Source organism: Scyliorhinus canicula, chromosome 12, assembly GCF_902713615.1.
Source record: "Scyliorhinus canicula chromosome 12, sScyCan1.1, whole genome shotgun sequence".
NCBI classification, from domain to species: domain Eukaryota; kingdom Metazoa; phylum Chordata; class Chondrichthyes; order Carcharhiniformes; family Scyliorhinidae; genus Scyliorhinus; species Scyliorhinus canicula.
Window position 1 is genome coordinate 64,617,124 of NC_052157.1, and position 18,918 is coordinate 64,636,041.

Here is an 18,918-nt window from a genome sequence, read left to right on the forward strand (position 1 = left end):
CCAATTTCAATGGGCGCAACAACCTCTGCTTATCATTAGACGGGGCATCTGAATTACAAATACAGTGTCATCACCACTCGGCTTATCATCTGCCCCCAACTCCCAGGTCCCCTCCCAGAAGGAAAAAACAGTGAAATGGGAAAAGTAGAATACTGGTCTGAACTACTCTTTTCTCCTGGGCTCCTCTTTCCCTTCTCCGAGTCCTGATAGGTGGTGACAGGGAATATTAAATATCTACCCTTTCCCTCTGTTGTCTTTCCCATGACAACCCCATCAATGCAAGTCTTTCTGGGCTGCTGTGGATTTGGTAATCACAATTCTGTGGTGAGTTTTGTAAACTGACCAACTTATTGGGACATTGTAACTGCCTGAGCTGTTGGGAGTTTCGTAAGTCACAACAGCATTGGGGATTTGTCAGCACTTCCCAATAAATATACCTGCAGCATTGTGTTGGGACACTGTACATCTGCAGGATTGTCAGTGTGTGTGACACACCACAAGACAATGAGAGTGTGCATCTTCCTGTTGCTGCTCTGTGCTGGAGCCTCTTGGGGTGAGTTTGACACCTTAAACGCAGAGTTGTGTTAATGTTTAGGGACTGCAATGTGAAACTGTAAACCGAGTGTTCAGGGTCAGACATCCCCCTGAACTGCTGCTTCTTTTCACTGTACCCATTGGAACATGTGTCTGCAAAGCTTTCATCACAGGTTCTGTCACTCAAGGTCATTAATTTAGTGCCTCTGGTTTGCTGTCTGTCAATCTTGCTCGCTCACATCGTTTTTCATTTTCTCTCAGTCCTTAACTTACTGGTGCTCTCACTCTCTCTCCTCCACTCACTCTGTCTCACTCTCTCTCTACCTCCTCCACTCACTCTGTCTCACTCACTCTCTTTCTCCCTCCTCCACTCACCCTGTCTCACTCTCTCTCTCTCTGCCTCCTCCACTCACTCTGTCTCATTCATTCTCTCTCTCTCTCTCCTCCACTCACTCTGTCTCACTCACTCTCTCTCTCCCTCCTCCACTCACTCTGTCTCACTCACTCTCTCTCTCCCCCTCCACTCACTCTGTCTCACTCACTCTGTCTCACTCACTCTCTCTCTCCCCCCTCCACTCACTCTGTCTCACTCTCTCTCTCTCTCCTCCACTCGCTCTTGCCTCACACATTCTCTTTTACCCCCACTCACTCTGTGGGCGAGATTCTCCGAGCACTGCGCCGGGCCGGAGAATTGGCGCAACTGCGTCACGCCGCCCCCCACGCTGGGTGGCAGAATAGCGGGAGGGCCTCCCGACATTTTTCAAGTCCTCCCGCTATTCCCCCCCCCCCCCACCACCGCCACGGCCGCCCCACGACACAAATCGCTGCTCGCCGTTTTTTACGGCAAGCGGCGATTCTCCGAGGCCGATGGGCCGAGCGGCCGGGCCTTCACGCCCGTTTCACCACGGCAGCAAACACACCTGCTCGCTGCCGTCGTGAAACGGGCGCCAGATGCCCGTTTGTGGCATCTGGGGGCCCGATTGGCACGGCAGTACCACGGCCGTGCCAAGGGGGGCATAGGCCAGTGATCGGTGCCCACCGATCGCGGGCCGTGCATCCGTAACTCTTTATCCCTCTGCCGCCCCGCAAGATCAAGCCGCCACGTCTTTCGGGGCGGGTGAGGGAAAAGACGGCAACTGCGCATGCGCGGGTTGGCATTGTCCAACCTGCGCATGCGCGGCTGACATCATCGGCCACGTCAGCCGACGTGACGCTTGGCGTGCGGCCGTGACTCATGGGGCCGCTCTCCTGGCCCCGCCCGGGGGTGAGAATCGGCCCCGGAAGTGGGCATGAAGGCTGCCGTGGGTCACGGCCTGTCCCACGGCAGCCTACGATTCTCCGCATTTGCGGAAAATCTCGCCCCCTGTGTCTCACTCACTCTCTCTCTCCCCATTCACTGTGGCTAACACACTCACCCTCTCTCTCTCCCCATTCACTGTGGCTAACACACTCACCCTCTCTCCCCATTCACTGTGGCTAACACACTCACCCTCTCTCTCTCCCCATTCACTGTGGCTAACACACTCACCCTCTCTCTCTCCCCATTCACTGTGGCTAACACACTCACCCTCTCTCTCTCTCCCACTCACCCTGTGTCTCACTCACTCTCTCTCTCCCCATTCACTGTGGCTAACACACTCACCCTCTCTCTCTCTCTCCCACTCACCCTGTGTCTCACTCACTCTCTCTCTCCATTCACTGTGGCTAACACACTCACCCTGTGTCTCACTCACTCTCTCTCTCCATTCACTGTGGCTAACACACTCACCCTCTCTCTCCCTCCCCATTCACTGTGGCTAACACACTCACCCTCTCTCTCCCTCCCTCTCACCCTGTGTCTCACTCACTCTGTCTCTCCCCATTCTCTGTGGCTAACATTTCACCCTCTCTCTCTCTCTCTCACTCACTCTCTCTCTCCATTCACTGTGGCTAACACACTCACTCTCTCTCTCCCTCCCTCTCACCCTGTGTCTCACTAACTCACTCTCTCTCTCCCCATTCTCTGTGGCTAACACATTCACCCCCTCTCTCTCTCTCTCTCACTCACTCTCTCTCTCCATTCACTGTGGCTAACACACTCACTCTCTCTCTCCCTCCCTCTCACCCTGTGTCTCACTCACTCACTCTCTCGCTCTCCATTCACTGTGGCTAACACACTCACTCTCTCTCTCCCTCCCTCTCACCCTGTGTCTCACTCACTCACTCTCTCTCTCCATTCACTGTGGCTAACACACTCACTCTCTCTCTCCCTCCCTCTCACCCTGTGTCTCACTCACTCTCTCTCCATTCACTGTGGCTAACACACTCACCCTCTCTCTCTCTCCTCATTCACTGTGGCTAACACACTCACCCTCTCTCTCTCCCACTCACCCTGTGTCTCACTCACTCTCTCTCTGCTCATTCACTGTGGCTAACACACTCACCCTCTCTCTCTCCCACTCACCCTGTGTCTCACTCACTCTCTCTCTGCTCATTCACTGTGGCTAACACACTCACCCTCTCTCTCTCCCACTCACCCTGTGTCTCACTCACTCTCTCTCTGCTCATTCACTGTGGCTAACACACTCACCCTCTCTCTCTCCCACTCACCCTGTGTCTCATTCACTCTCTCTCTCCTCATTCACTGTGGCTAACACACTCACCCTCTCTCTCTCCCACTCACCCTGTGTCTCACTCACTCTCTCTCTCCCCATTCACTGTGGCTAACACACTCACCCTCTCTCTCTCTCTCCCACTCACCCTGTGTCTCACTCACTCTCTCTCTCCCCATTCACTGTGGCTAACACACTCACCCTCTCTCTCTCCCCATTCACTGTGGCTAACACACTCACCCTCTCTCTCTCCCCAACTCACCCTGTGTCTCACTCACTCTCTCTCTCCCCATTCACTGTGACTAACACACTCACCCTCTCTCTCTCTCCCCATTCACTGTGGCTAACTTTTTGCACTAGAGTGCTGAACTTGTGGCATTTGAGTGCGACAGTGTGAGTTTGGTGACTGAGGGAGTTAGGTGAGGAGGGAGTAAGGTGCTCCTGACATTTAATTTCCTATATTTATCAAAGAGCGCGAAGGGAGCCAGGAGTTTAGAGTACAGCTGACTGGAAGCAGAGTCAGAGGGCAGAGGTCCAGTTGGTCTACAGGGCAGCTAATTCTGTAAAGTAAGAGGGGATGGAGGCTGGGGCAGTTGCATGCTCTTCCTGTAGGATGTGGGTGGTGAGGGATACCACTGGTGTCCCCGCTGACTATACCTGCGGGAAGTGCACCCAGCTCCAGCTCCTCAGAGACCGTGTTAAGGTACTGGAGCTGGAGCTGGATGAACTTCGGATCATCCAGGAGGCAGAGGGGGTTCTCGAGAAGAGTTACAGGGAGGTAGCCACACCAAAGGTACTGGACAAGAGTAGCTGGGTTACAGTCAGGGGAAAGAAAACTAACAGGCAGACAGTGCAGGGATCCCTCGTGGCCGTTCCCCTTCAAAACAAGTATACCGTTTTGGATGCTGTTGGGGGGGATGACCTACCGGGGGAAGGCCCCAGCGGCCAGGTCTCTGGCACTGAGTCTGGCTCTGGGGCTCAGAAGGGAAGGGGGGAGCATAGAAAAGCAATAGTAATAGGAGATTCAATGGTTAGGGGAATAGATAGGAGATTCTATGGTCGCGAGCGAGACTCCCGAAAGGTATGTTGCCTCCCGGGTGCCAGGGCCAGGGATGTCTCGGATCGTGTCTTCAGGATCCTGAAGGGGGAGGGTGAGCAGCCAGAAGTTGTGGTGCACATTGGTACCAACGACATAGGTAGGAAAAAGGGTGTGGAGGTAATAAACAAGTTTAGGGAGTTAGGCTGGAAGTTAAAGGCCAGGACAGACAGAGTTGTCATCTCTGGTTTGTTGCCGGTGCCACGTGATAGCGAGGCTAGGAATAGGGAGAGAGTGCAGTTGAACACGTGGCTGCAGGAATGGTGTAGGAGGGAGGGCTTCAGGTATTTGGATAATTGGAGCGCATTCTGGGGAAGGTGGGACCTGTACAAGCAGGACGGGTTGCATCTGAACCAGAGGGGCACCAATATCCTGGGGGGAGGTTTTCTAGTACACTTCGGGAGGGTTTAAACTAATTTGGCAGGGGAGTGGGAACCGGATTTGTAGTCCAGCAACTAAGGAAGCCGATATTCAGGACGCCAAAGCACGTAGTGATGCAGTGGGGAAGGTAACACTGACAAAGGAGAGTACTTGCAGGCAAGGAGATGGGTTGAAGTGTGTATACTTTAATGCAAGAAGCATCAGGAATAAGGTGGGTGAACTTAAGGCATGGATCGGTACTTGGGACTACGATGTGGTGGCCATCACAGAAACTTGGATTGAAGAGGGGCAGAAATGGTTGTTGGAGGTCCCTGGTTATAGATGTTTCAACAAGATTAGGGAGGATGGTAAAAGAGGTGGGGGGGGGGGGGGGTGGGGGGGTGGCACTGTTAATTAGAGATAGTATAACAGCTGCAGAAAGGCAGTTCGAGGGGAATCTGCCTACTGAGGTAATATGGGTTGAAGTCAGAAATAGGAAAGGAGCAGTCACCTTGTTGGGAGTTTTCTATAGGCCCCCCCAATAGCAGCAGAGATGTGGAGGAACAGATTGGGAAACAGATTTTGGAAAGGTGCAGAAGTCACAGGGTAGTAGTCATGGGTGACTTCAACTTCCCAAACATTGAGTGGAAACTCCTTAGATCAAATAGTTTGGATGGGGTAGTGTTTGTGCAGTGTGTCCAGGAAGCTTTTCTAACACAGTATGTAGATTGTCCGACCAGAGGGGAGGCCATATTGGATTTAGTACTTGGTAATGAACCAGGGCAGGTGATAGATTTGTTAGTGGGGGAGCATTTTGGAGGTAGTGACCACAATTCTGTGACTTTCACTTTAGTTATGGAGAGGGATAGGTGCGTGCAACAGGGCAAGGTTTATAATTGGGGGAAGGGTAAATACAATGCTGTCAGACAAGAATTGAAGTGTAGAAGTTGGGAACATAGGCTGTCAGGGAAGGACACAAGTGAAATGTGGAACTTGTTCAAGGAACAGGTACTGCGTGTCTTTGATATGTATGTCCCTGTCAGGCAGGGAAGAGATGGTCGAGTGAGGGAACCATGGTTGACAAGAGAGGTTGAATGTCTTGTTAAGAGGAAGAAGGAGACTTATGTAAGGCTGAAGAAACAAGGCTCAGACATGGCGCTGGAGGGATACAAGATAGCCAGGAGGGAACTGAAGAAAGGGATTAGGAGAGCTAAGAGAGGGCATGAAAAATCTTTGGCAGGTAGGATCAAGGAAAACCCCAAGGCCTTTTACACATATGTGAGAAATATGAGAATGACTAGAGCGAGGGTAGGTCCGATCAAGGACAGTAGCGGGAGATTGTGTATTGAGTCTGAAAAGATAGGAGTGGTCTTGAACGAGTGCTTTTCTTCAGTATTTACAAACGAGAGGGGCCATATTGTTGGAGAGGACAGTGTGAAACAGACTGATAAGCTCGAGGAGATACTTGTCAGGAAGGAAGATGTGTTGCGCGTTTTGAAAAACTTGAGGATAGACAAGTCCCCCGGGCCTGACGGGATATATCCAAGGATTCTATGGGAAGCAAGAAATGAAATTGCAGAGCCGTTGGCAATGATCTTTTCGTCCTCGCTGTCAACAGGGGTGGTACCAGAGGATTGGAGAGTGGCGAATGTCGTGCCCCTGTTTAAAAAAGGGAATAGGGATAACCCTGGGAATTACAGGCCAGTTAGTCTTACTTCGGTGGTAGGCAAAGTAATGGAAAGGGTACTGAGGGATAGGATTTCTGAGCATCTGGAAAGATACTGCTTGATTAGGGATAGTCAGCACGGATTTGTGAGGGGTAGGTCTTGCCTTACAAGTCTTATTGACTTCTTTGAGGAGGTGACCAAGCATGTGGATGAAGGTAAAGCAGTGGATGTAGTGTACATGGATTTTAGTAAGGCATTTGATAAGGTTCCCCATTGTAGGCTTGTGCAGAAAGTAAGGAGGCATGGGATAGTGGGAAATTTGGCCAGTTGGATAACAAACTGCCTAACCGATAGAAGACAGAGAGTGGTGGTGGATGGCAAATATTCAACCTGGAGCCCAGTTATCAGTGGTGTACCGCAGGGATCAGTTCTGGGTCCTCTGCTGTTTGTGATTTTCATTAACGACTTGGATGAGGGAGTTGAAGGGTGGGTCAGTAAATGTGCAGATGATACGAAGATTGGTGGAGTTGTGGATAGTGAGGAGGGCTGTTGTCAGCTTCAAAGAGACATAGATAGAATGCAGAGCTGGGCTGAGAAGTGGCAGATGGAGTTTAACCCTGACAAGTGTGAGGTTGTCCATTTTGGAAGGACAAAAGAGATCTTGGGGTCTATGTTCATAGATCTTTGAAAGTTGCCACTCAAGTGGATAGAGCTGTGAAGAAGGCCTATGGTGTGCTAGCGTTCATTAGCAGAGGGATTGAATTTAAGAGCCGTGAGGTGATGATGCAGCTGTACAAAACCTTGGTCAGGCCACATTTGGAGTACTGTGTGCAGTTCTGGTCGCCTCATTTTAGGAAGGATGTGGAAGCTTTGGAAAAGGTGCAAAGGAGATTTACCAGGATGTTGCCTGGAATGGAGAGCAGGTCATACAAGGAAAGGTTGAGGGTGCTAGGCCTTTTCTCATTAGAACGGAGAAGGATGAGGGGCGACTTGATAGAGGTTTATAAGATGATTAGGGGAATAGATAGAGTAGATAGTCAGAGACTTTTTCCCCGGGTGGAACACACCATTACAAGAGGACATAAATTTAAGATAAATGGTGGAAGATATAGAGGGGATGTCAGAGGTAGGTTCTTTACCCAGAGAGTAGTGGGGGCATGGAATGCACTGCCTGTGGAAGTAGTTGAGTCGGAAACGTTAGGGACCTTCAAGCGGCTATTGGATAGGTACATGGATTAGGGTAGAATAATGGAGTGTAGGTTAACTTCTTAAGGGCAGCACGGTAGTATTGTGGATAGCACAATTGCTTCACAGCTCCAGGGTCCCAAGTTCGATTTCGACTTGGGTCACTGTCTGTGTGGAGTCTGCACATCCTCCCCGTGACTGCGTGGGTTTCCTCCAGGTGCTCCGGTTTCCTCCCACAGTCCAAAGATGTGCAGGTTGGGTGGATTGGCCATGAAAAATTGTCCAAAATTCTTTGATTAACCTAGGACAAAAGTTTGGCGCAACATCGTGGGCCGAAGGGCCTGTTCTGTGCTGTATTTCTCTATCTCTATCTCTAACACACTCACCCTCTCTCTCTCTCCCCATTCACTGTGGCTAACACACTCACCCTCTCTCTCTCTCCCACTCACCCTGTGTCTCACTCACTCTCTCTCTCCCCATTCACTGTGGCTAACACACTCATCCTCTCTCTCTCTCTCCCACTCACCCTGTGTCTCACTCACTCTCTCTCTCCCCATTCACTGTGGCTAACACACTCACCCTCTCTCTCTCTCCCACTCACCCTGTGTCTCACTCACTCTCTCCCTCTCCATTCACTGCAACTAACACACTCACCCTCTCTCTCTCTCCCCCACTCACCCTGTGTCTCACTCACTCTCTCTCTCTCTCCATTCACTGTGGCTAACACACTCACCCTCTCTCTCTCTCCCCCACTCACCCTGTGTCTCACTCACTCTCTCTCCCCCCATTCACTCTCTCTCTCCTCCACTCATTCTGTATCTCACTCACTCACTCACTTGCTGTCACTGTCTCACTCAGTCTTCTATTCCCTCTCCAACCCTCTCACTCACTTTATCGCCCTTTGTTTTTCTCTTTCTCTCACTCAATCTCTTTCTGCAACAAATTCTCTTGCTCAATCTCTCACCTTCTCTCTCACTTTCTCTTTGTCTTTCACCCCCTTTCTCTTTCTCGCACATTCTCCCACTCATTCTCTCTCAAACTGTCTGACTCACTCATTCCCTTTCACCTTTATCACTTTCTCATCTGTTTCTCCTTCTTGCTCACTCTCACTCATCTCTCTCAATTTATCTCACTCACTCATTCACTCACTTATTCAATCTTTCACTCCCTCTCTCTCACCCTCTCTCCCACTCTTAGTCAGCCTCTCTCTCACTCCTCACTCTCTATCTCAAACTATCTTTCTCATCCTCTCTCTCACTTTCTCTCTGTCTTTCTCACCCCTCTCACTCTCACTCATTTGCACTCTTTCTCACTCTCTTTTGTTCAATCGCTCACTCACTCACTTGCAAACTCCTCACTCACTCACTCACTCTCTGTCACACTCTTTCACTCTCTCTCATTCACTCATTCTCGCTCTCACTCACTCGCTCTCTCACTCACTTTCTCTCTCATTCACTCACTCTCTCACTCTCTCTTGAAAGCTGTAAATTCTTTTCATTGTTGTATTCGCTCTGGAATATCTTCCAGCCATGAACCAATTATCTGGGGTGATTGTTAGCAGTAAATGGATTGAGGTTTTAGTTCTGGAGCCTTTAGACCCAACAGATACCGCCTTCCCCCTTTTCTCAATCCTTCGGCGTTTAAAGGGATGTTTTATTTTCCATAACGATTATCCTGGTTTTGTCTCTAATGCCTGAAAATTGCCCTGGGACAGATGGGAGTTGAGAATCAAACCACCTTAATCATTTTTCTCTAACCTGGGGCGGGATTCTCCGATAATGGGGCTAAGTGTTGAAGTTGTTGTAAACGCCGGAGTGTTTTACGATGGCGTCATCTGGCCACTAGGAGCAGCGATTCTGTGCCGCACAGGGAGCCAGCACAGCACTGGAGCGCTTCACGCAGCTCCAACTGCTGTTACGGGCGGCGCGGGTCCGCGCATGCACGCCACGGCTGGCCCGGGTCTGTGCCCCACGGCCGACGCAGGTCCGCGCATGCGCATAGATTGCCATCTCCATGTCGGCTCCCGGGCAACATGGCGGAACCCTATAGGGGCTCGTCGCGGAAGAACATAGACCCCCCCCCCCCCGGAATTAGCCCGCTCGCAGGACCCCCCCCCCCCCCCGGCGATTCTCCGGTGAATCCCGCCCCTGGTGTCACCTCACGTGAGAGTTACATACTCTGGCTGGAGGCATTCCTGGAGGTTTTAATCACACAAATGTTATATAAACCCATAAAAGCAATTGAAGATTTTGGGGAAAATTGTTAAAAATGCTGAAGAACTTTGAATAAAAGTTTTCGCAGCAACGCTGCAAGATTTTTGGAACTCAAACCTTGTGCTGCTAACATCAAAGGGGACAAGGGACTGGTGCCTCTGAACCATGTCTCTGCCCCTCATTGCCCCCATCAGTGAAGGCTGCATTGTACAGACAGGGGGAACAGCTCCAAAGGCCCTCCCACTAAAAAGGGAAACTTGCAATTTAAATCGAGGGTCTGCAGTGTCCGCCTTAATCTTTCCGCTGCCTGGAAAATGAAAAATGAAAATCACTTATTGTCACAAGTAGGCTTCAATTAAGTTACTGTGAAAAGCCCCTAGTCGCCACATTCCGGTACTTGTCCAGGGAGGCTGGTACGGGAATCGAATCATGCTGCTGGCCTGCTTGGTCTGCTTTAAAAGCCAGCGATTTAGCTGAGTGAGCTAAACCAGCCACAATTAAAAATCTGGCCCCATTTGTTTAATGCCTGGGTTGTTTTCCTCTTGTGCGTTTACACCCAAAACCATGTCCTGGAGGTCAGTGGCCCAGTGGTATTGTCACTAGACTAGAACCCAGAGACCCAGGGTTATGCCGTGGGGATGCAGTTTCAAACCCCAGCATCAGGGGCATCAGCATCACGGCACACGGCAGCACGGTAGCATGGTGGTTAGCATAAATGCTTCACTGCTCCAGGGTCCCAGGTTCGATTCCCGCCTGGGTCACTGTCTGTGTGGAGTCTGCAGGGGCAGCAGGGTAGCATGGTGGTTAGCATAAATGCTTCACAGCTCCAGGGTCCCAGGTTCGATTCCCGGCTGGGTCACTGTCTGTGTGGAGTCTGCACGTCCTCCCCCTGTGTGCGTGGGTTTCCTCCGGGTGCTCCGGTTTCCTCCCACAGTCCAAAGATGTGCGGGTTAGGTGGATTGGCCATGCTAAATTGCCCGTAGTGCCCTAATAAAAGAAAGGTTAAGGGGGGGGTTGTTGGGTTATGGGTATAGGGTGGATACGTGGGTTTGAGTAGGGTGATCATGGCTCGGCACAACATTGAGGGCTGAAGGGCCTGTTCTGTGCTGTACTGTTCTATGTTCTATCCCAAATGTTGAAATTTAAATTTGACAAAAATAAAAATCTGAAATTAAAAGTCTAATGATGACCATGAAACCCATCTGGTTCATTAAGGTCCTTTGATTAGACCGTAACAGATCAGCCACCTAACTTGTCCCCATTTCCCTTAATCCCTTCTGACTAACAAGAAACTCCCAATCTCAGATAAGAGCTTATCCATTGATACAGCATCAATTGCCATTTGTGGAAGGAGAGTACCTCTCTTTTGTGTGTTTACATCAGATTACACAGGAGAGACGGCCCAGAAACAGGCCATTCGGTCCATCCAGTCCATGGCGGTGTCTGTGCTCTAATCGAGCCTCTTCCCATCTTTTCTCACCTAAATCTCCCCCGTAACTCGGCATTCCCATCTTCCTCATCTGCCTGTTCAGCTTCCTCTAAAATACATTGATACTATGTGCTTCCTAACTCCCCCCCCCCCCCCCCGCCCCCGGAAAAGCCTGACTCTAAGGACGGGATTCTCCGAGCCCCCACGCCGAAATCACGCTAGGTGCGGGGGTGGAGAATGAGGCCTCAGACCCGCGATAGGGTCCGGCGCCGGGGTGTGATTCTCCGTGGACCGGAGAATCGCCACCAGCCATATGCGCATGGTCGTTGCGGTGCCGGTTGGGGGCGGCGATTCTCCGCGGTCGAACGGCTGCGTTCTGCCGGTGTGAATCCAACATGGTTCCACCTGGTGGGAGTTCGGACACACGGCCGCGGCAGCCATCCTGGTGGGGGGGCAGGGGATCAGTCTCCGGGGGGGGGGGGGGGGCTTCATGACGGCCAGGCCTGCGATCGGGGGCTTCCGATCGGCGAGCACGCGCGATCCTGGGGGGGCCTATCTCCTTCCGCGCCAGCCCGCTGTGTGGCTCTGCCATATTGCACGGTCCTGGCGCGGAAGTGGCCGATGTGCTCATGCATGACCCGTGGCCAGAAGTGCAGGGCCCCCAATTGGCAGTAGGATCTGCACAACGTACGCCAGGGCCCTGCTATCCCTCTTAAAATCGGAGAATCACTCCATACATTTTGAAAAAAGTCTGGAGTGATTCGCTCCTGTTTTCTGGCAGGCCTGGGGACATAGCCCCATTATTGGTGAATCCCAGCCCAAATTTTAAACTCGGCTCCTTGGACTCCACAAGCTGTGGAAATATTTTCCCATTTCCCCCATCGTTTGTGTTTTTTATGTGGGAAACTTCAATCAATTCATCCCCCCATCACCCCCCCCGCCCTCCCCCCCCCCTCCCCCCCTCCCGCACCCCAAACTGACCCTCCCCGGGCCTCTCAATCTTCTAGATTCTAAGGAATTGGAAATAAACAAGACCATTCTTGGGATGAGGGGGTTACCTTATGAAGATTGAACAGGTTGGGCCTATTGGGATGTAGAAGATTGATGGGTCTTCTTAATGAAGCATATAAGATCCTGAGGGGCTTTAATGGGGTAGGTACCAAGAGGGTGTTTTCACTTGTTGGAGAGATGAGAACGAGGGGGACACAGTTTAAGAATAAGAGGAATCCCAGTTAAAACAGAAACAAGGAGAAACTGATTTCCCTCAAAGGGTCATTAGTCTGTGGAATTCTATTCCCTAGATAGCCTGGAGGCTGCAGGGTCATTGAATTTATTCAAGGCAGAGTTGGAAGGATTTTTGATAGACAAGGGAGTCAATGGTTAAGGGAGGAGCGGATATGGGTCAAAGGGAAAGAGCAGTTGAGGCCACGACCAGATCAGTTATGATCTTAGGGTGATGGAGCAGGCTCAAGGGGTCAAATGGCCTACTCCTCCTCCTAGGTCCTAGAGAAGACAACTTGATTTGTAAAACACCCCCCTTGCTATGTTCTTGTTGGATGGACTGATTTATATTACAAGAACACTTGTAGCTAAAGCTATGAACGATTTATTAACATTGACTCTGGGGCAACCATGTACAAAACAACAGATGAATGACAGTATCATCATGCACAAGCAACCTCTCTCTTCCAGCTCTCCAGTCAGTCTGAGGTCACCTGACTCTAACATTCACTTATATACTAATGGGACCCCTAGTGGTCAGTCAGTGAATTACAACACAACCATGATATCACTACATCCCCTTTCCTTTGAAGGAATAAATGATTGCATTATCATCAGTATATTTACATGTGATATCATTAGCCGGTGAGTCCAACAGTATTATTTTTTCTTTTAAAATTAAAAACTAGTTTAACAAATATATATATATATAGAACAGCAAACATAGTATGTACAAATAGTCCAAATCTACAAATTGAATCGATCAGATTTTCTTCTGACTCTTATTGATCTTCTCAAAGTTTGACCTTGCTGCTCAGAACTTGTAGATTCAATGTTCACCATGACATCCTCATGCTCAGGAACTGCTGAACTATCTGACACTCCACCTGACATTGATTATGACATAGATTTGTCATCCATCACGTTGTTGTGAAAGTTTTCCCTAGTTTTCAAGACTGTGCGATGATTTCTTCTTCAAACCAACCCTTCCTCTGTCTGTACATTGTAGGAACGAGGTGCTACATCTCCAAGTACAATGCCTTTTCTCGACCAATTGCCTGAATCTTTTACTCTTACGATGCCATCACTACTCAGAGGTGGTAAAGTTCTTGACACTCTATCATATAATTGCTTTTGTTTTGCTTTAATGTTTTGCATTTCCTGCAATACCATTGCATTCTCCTTCTTGGCCAAGTATGGAAGTGTGGTAAGCAACCTTCTATTCATGAGTAACTCTGCTGGCAATCTGCCATATGACAATGGTGAAGCTCTGTAACTCAATAGTGCGAGATATGGATCAGATTGGCTTTGCACTGCTTTTTGCAACAATTGCTTGACAATATGTTCACCATTTTAGGCTTTTCCATTGGCTTGTGGGTACAAATTGACGGGATGCAACATGATTGAAATGATACATGACTGCGAAGTGTTGCCATACTTTATAGCTAAAGCAAGGACCATTGTCACTTGAGGAATTCCGTGTCAAGCAAAACAATTGACTTGGTATGCAGTGTTACGCGGCTTGCCGCTACGTTTGGCAGTAGAGCCATTTCGGAATAGTTTGAAAAATAGTCCATGATCATTAAATAATCTTTCCTTCATAGGTGAAAGAAATTAATAGCTACTTTCTGCGTAGGCAAATCAGATATTTGCAGTTTCTCTTGTTTGCTTGCAACAATGCGTCTGGCATATGTAACAGCAACTGACCATTCCGTCAATATCCTGGTTTATACCTAGCCAGTAAACAGTCACAAGCTCTCCGTTTACACTTCTCAATCGTGAGATATCCTTCATGTATCCTCTTAAGTACACCCTTGCAACGAGATTGAGGTATAACTATAGTGTTCAAACGAAGTACCACTCCATTAACAATACTGAGTTCAGATTTTATATTGTACAACTCCATACATAGATTTCTGGGCCAGTGTGAGTTGATGTTCCTCATCATCTCTTGAAGAGTTTGATCCTTCCTGGTCTCTTCTTGGATCTCTCAGAATTTTGTATCTGATACTGGTAGTAGTGTGGAAATAAGATTGACATGCAGATCTTCTGCAATTTCACTGCTAATATTTTGTATCGGCATTCTCGATAATACATCTGCTAAGAGCAAATATTTGCCTGGCGTGTAGATGAGATTGAAGCCATAGGGGTGTAACTTGATCATCAACCCCTGAATGCGCAGAGACATCAGGTTGAGATTCTCGTTGACGATGGTAACCAAAGGACGATTATCAGTCTCAACTGTGAAAGGTGGAAGCCTATTCAGGTAGCCGTGGGATTTCTCCAAGCCTACAACTAAACCTAGGCATTCTTTTTCTATTTGAGCGTACTTCTGCTCTGTTGTCGTCATGGATCGTGATGCATACGTTACTGATGCGGCCTCCAACCAGCTGGTGGTGATAGAGATCTACCATGTAACTCGAAACTGCCAGATATCACCACCAGTAAGTCGTACAAGAGGAGAGTCGCATTAGAAGTAGCTCCAGAAGAATTCACTGAATTCATTGATTTGTTATTGTCTGTATCACAATTCGTTAGGTACCTTTCCATGTGTTAATCTTGTTAATAAATAATCTGACAGTCAAAGAACGAGATGTTCTGTGTGGATCTATACTACAGCCATAACGTGGAACACAACAACGTACACCTTTGATGCCTTTGATTATGTGCTCCATGGCACGGTGAGAAATTTCTGATGCCAAACGGCATTCTCAGAAAACGGTACTGTCCAAATGGCATATTAAAATTGCAGCACTTTGTACTTTGTTCCTCTAACGTTAGTTGCTGGAAACCTTGAGAAGTGTCACGTTTCGTAAAGAATTGTGCACTCGCCATCTCAGGTGTGATTTCCTCACGCTTTGGGATGTAGTGATGTTCTCTTTTGATAGTCTTGTTAAGACCTTTGGGATCCATACAGCTGTGAATATTGCCATTCTGTTTCTTTTAAAAAAATATATTTTTATTGAAGTATTTGCAAAATTTTTATATAACAATAACAAACAGAATAATAATAACATAAACATCAACATGGTAAACTAAACATTTCCCACCCAACCCCTTCTGTACATCCCTCAACCATATTGCACCTATCCCCCCCCCCCTTCAGAATGCTGCTGCTGCTGACATTTTAATTTTCCCCGAGAAAGTCGACGAACGGCTGCCACCTCCGAGAGAACCCTAACATGTTACTCACCCAGGTCTCTACACACGGGGGCTTCGAGTCCCTCCACATTAACAGGATCCGTCTCCGGGCTACCAGCGAGGCAAAGGCCAAAACGTCGGCCTCTTTCACTCCCCGAACCCCAGGTCTTCTGACACTCCAAAGATCGCTACCTCCGGACTCAGCACCACCCGCGTACCTAGCACCGTGGACATTACCTTGGCAAGCCCCTGCCAGAACCCTCTAAGCTTCGGGCATGCCCAAAACATATGGACATGGTTTGATGGACTTCCCGTGCACCTCGCACATCTGTCTTCCACCCCGAAAAACTTGCTCATCCTCGCCGCCGTCATGTGTGCCCGGTGGGCCACCTTAAATTGTATTCGGCTAAGCCTGGCACATGAAGAGGAGGAATTAACCCTGCTTAGGGAGTCCGCCCACAGACCCGCCTCTAACTCCCCACCCAGCCCCTCCTCCCACTTGCCCTTCAGTTCCTCCATCGGGGTCTCCCCCGCCTCCAACAACTCCTGATAGATATCTGACACCTTTCCCTCCCCCACCCAGGTACCAGACGCTACTCTGTCCTGTATCCCCCGTGGCAGCAACAGTGGGAAAACCAACACCTGTTTCCTCAGAAAGTCCCGCACTTGCAGATATCTGAAACCATTCCCCGGCGGCAGCTTGAACTTGTCCTTCAGCGCCTTCAGACTGGGAAAGCTCCTGTCTATGAATAGATCTCCCATCCGTCTAATTCCTGCTCTCTGCCAGCTCCGGAACCCGCCATCTATCCTACCCAGCACGAACCTGTGGTTATTGCACATTGGGGTCCAGACCGACGCAGCCTCCACCCTCTTATACCTCCTCCATTGCCCCCAAATCCTCAATGCTGCCACCACCACTGGACCTGTGGAGTAACAGGCCGGCGAGAACGGCAGAGGTGCCATTACCAAACTGGTGCCTTTGCATGACGCCGCCTCCATCCATTCCCATGCTGACCCCTTCCCCACCACCCACTTCCTAATCATCGCTGTATTAGCCGCCCAGTAGTAGTTGCAGAAGTTCGGCAGCGCCAATGTCTCCAAAAAATTATTCTTCTCTATTATTGCTCCAACAATCAATGATGTTCATCACTGGAGACTGTGGCCTGGAATCCTCCCTACCTGGCGGGGCGGGGGGTCCTGGCATGTTGGAGTGGCGTGAACCATTCCGGCGTCGGGCCGCCCCAGGTCTCCGCACCTTTAGGGGCCAAGCCCCCACATTGAGGGGCTAGGCCCCCACCGGAGTGGTTCCCGCTCCACCGGCTGGCGTGAACTGCCTTTGGCGCCACGCCAGCAGGGGCCGAAGGACTTCGCCGGCCGGCGTACGTCCGCACATGCAGCAGAGCGTCAGTGGCTGCTGACGTCATACCGGCGCATGCGCAGGGGAGGGGGACTCTTCCGCCCCCGCCATGGTGAAGACCATGGCGAAGGCGGAAGAAAAAGAGTGCCCCCCACGGCACAGGCCCGCCCGTCGATCGGTGGGCCCCGATCGCGGGCCAGGCCACCGTGGGGGCCTCCACCGGGGTCAGATCGCCCCGTGCCCCCCCCAGGACCCCGGTGCCCACCCGCGCCGCCTGCTCCTGCCGGTAAGGTAGGTGGTTTAATCCACGCCGGCGGGAGAGGCTTGCCAGTATTGAGTAGTGGGGGGAAGGGTGAGAGGGAGTGAGTAGTGGGAGGGGGAGAGGGAGTGAGTAATGGGGAGGGGGAGAAGGAGTGAGTAATGGGGGTGGGGGAGAGGGAGTGAGTAGTGGGGGAGGGGGGAGAGGGAGTGAGTAGTGGGGAGAAGGGGAGAGGGAGTGAGTAGTGGGAGAGGGTGAGGGAGTAGTGGGAGGCAGGGGGAGAGAGTGAGTAGTGGGGGAGGGGGAGAGGGAGTGAGTAGTGGGAGGGAGGGGAAGAGGGAGTAGTGGGAGGGGGAGAGAGAGTAGTGGGAGGGGTGAGAGGGAGTAGTGGGAGGGGGGAGAGGGAGTAGTGGGAGGGGGAGAGGGAGTAGTGGGAGGGGGGGCAGGGAGTAGTGGGAGGGGGGAAAGGGAGTAGTGGGAGAGGGCGTGAGTAGTGGGAGCGGGGGTGAGAGAGTGAGTAGTGGCGGGGAGGGAGAAGTGGGGGTGAAGAGAGGGAGTGAGTAGTGGGAGGGGGAGAGGGAGTGAGTAATGGCGGGGAGGGAGTAGTGGGGGGGAATAGAGGGAGTGAGTAGTGGGAGGGGGAGAGGGAGTGAGTAGTGGGAGGGAGGAGGAGAGGGAGTGAGTAGAGGCGGGGAGGGATTAGTGGGGGGGAAGAGAGGGAGTGAGGTGGGAGGGGGAGAGGGAGTGAGTAGTGGGAGGGGGGGAGAGGGAGTGAGTAGCGGGAGGGGGGAGAGGGAGTGAGTAGCGGGAGGGGGAGAGGGAGTGAGTAATGGGGGAGGGGGAGAGGGAGTGAGTAGTGGGGGAGGGGGGGAGAGGGAGTGAGTAGTGGGGGGGAGGGGGAGTAGTGGGAGGGGGAGAGGGAGTAGTGGGGGGGGAGAGCGAGTAGTGGGGGAGGAGGGAGTAGTGGGAGGGGGAGAGGGAGTAGTGGGAGGGGGGGAGGGAGTAGTGGAGGGGGGAGAGAGGGAGTAGTGGGAGGGGGGGAGGGAGTAGTGGGAGGGGGAGAGGGAGTAGTGGGAGGGGGAGAGGGAGTAGTGGGGGGAGAGGGAGTAGTGGGGGAGAGAGGGAGTAGTGGGGGAGAGGGAGTAGTGGGGGGGGAGAGGGAGTAGTGGGAGGGAGAGGGAGTAGTGGGGGAGGGAGAGGGAGTAGTGGGAGGGGAGAGAGGGAGTAGTGGGGAGAGGGAGTAGTGGGGGGGAGAGGGAGTAGTGGGGGGAGAGGGAGTAGTGGGAGGGGGGAGAGGGAGTAGTGGGAGGGGGGAGAGGGAGTAGTGGGAGGGGGGAGAGGGAGGAGTAGTGGGAAGGGGGAGAGGGAGTAGTGGGAGGAGGGGGAGTAGTGGGAGGGGGGAGAGGGAGTAGTGGGAGGGGGAGGGGAGTAGTGGGAGGGGGAGAGGGGTAGTGGGAGGGGGGAGAGCGAGTAGTGGGAGGGGGAGAGGGGAGTGTGAGGGGGAGTAGTGGGATGGGGAGAGGGAGTAGTGGGAGGGGGGAGAGCGAGTAGTGGGAGGGGGAGAGGGAGTAGTGGGAGGGGAGAGAGGGGAGTAGTGGGGGAGAGGGAGTAGTGGGGGGGAGAGGGAGTAGTGGGGGGAGAGGGAGTAGTGGGGGGGGTGAGGGAGTAGAGGGAGGGGGAGAGGGAGTAGTGGGAGGGGAGAGGGAGAGTGGGAGGGGAGAGGGAGTAGTGGGAGGGGGGAGAGGAGGGAGTGGGAGGGGGGAGGGAGGGTAGTGGGAGGGGGGAGCGGGAAGTAGTGGGAGGGGGGAGAGGGAGTAGTGGGAGGGGAGCAGTGGGAGGGGGAGAGGGAGTAGTGGGAGGGGGGA

General features: G+C 51.5%; 1 protein-coding gene across 1 annotated transcript in view; it reads left to right on the top strand.

The window, feature by feature from the left end:
- Nucleotides 1-324: 324 nt before the first annotated feature.
- LOC119974742 (fish-egg lectin-like) overlaps nucleotides 325-18,918 on the top strand; it is a 30,645-nt gene continuing 12,051 nt past the window's right edge. The window contains exon 1 of the mRNA XM_038813929.1: nucleotides 325-553. Within this exon, the coding sequence (XP_038669857.1) occupies nucleotides 505-553 (49 nt within the window). The 5' untranslated portion in view covers nucleotides 325-504. The remainder of the gene's footprint in view (nucleotides 554-18,918) is intronic.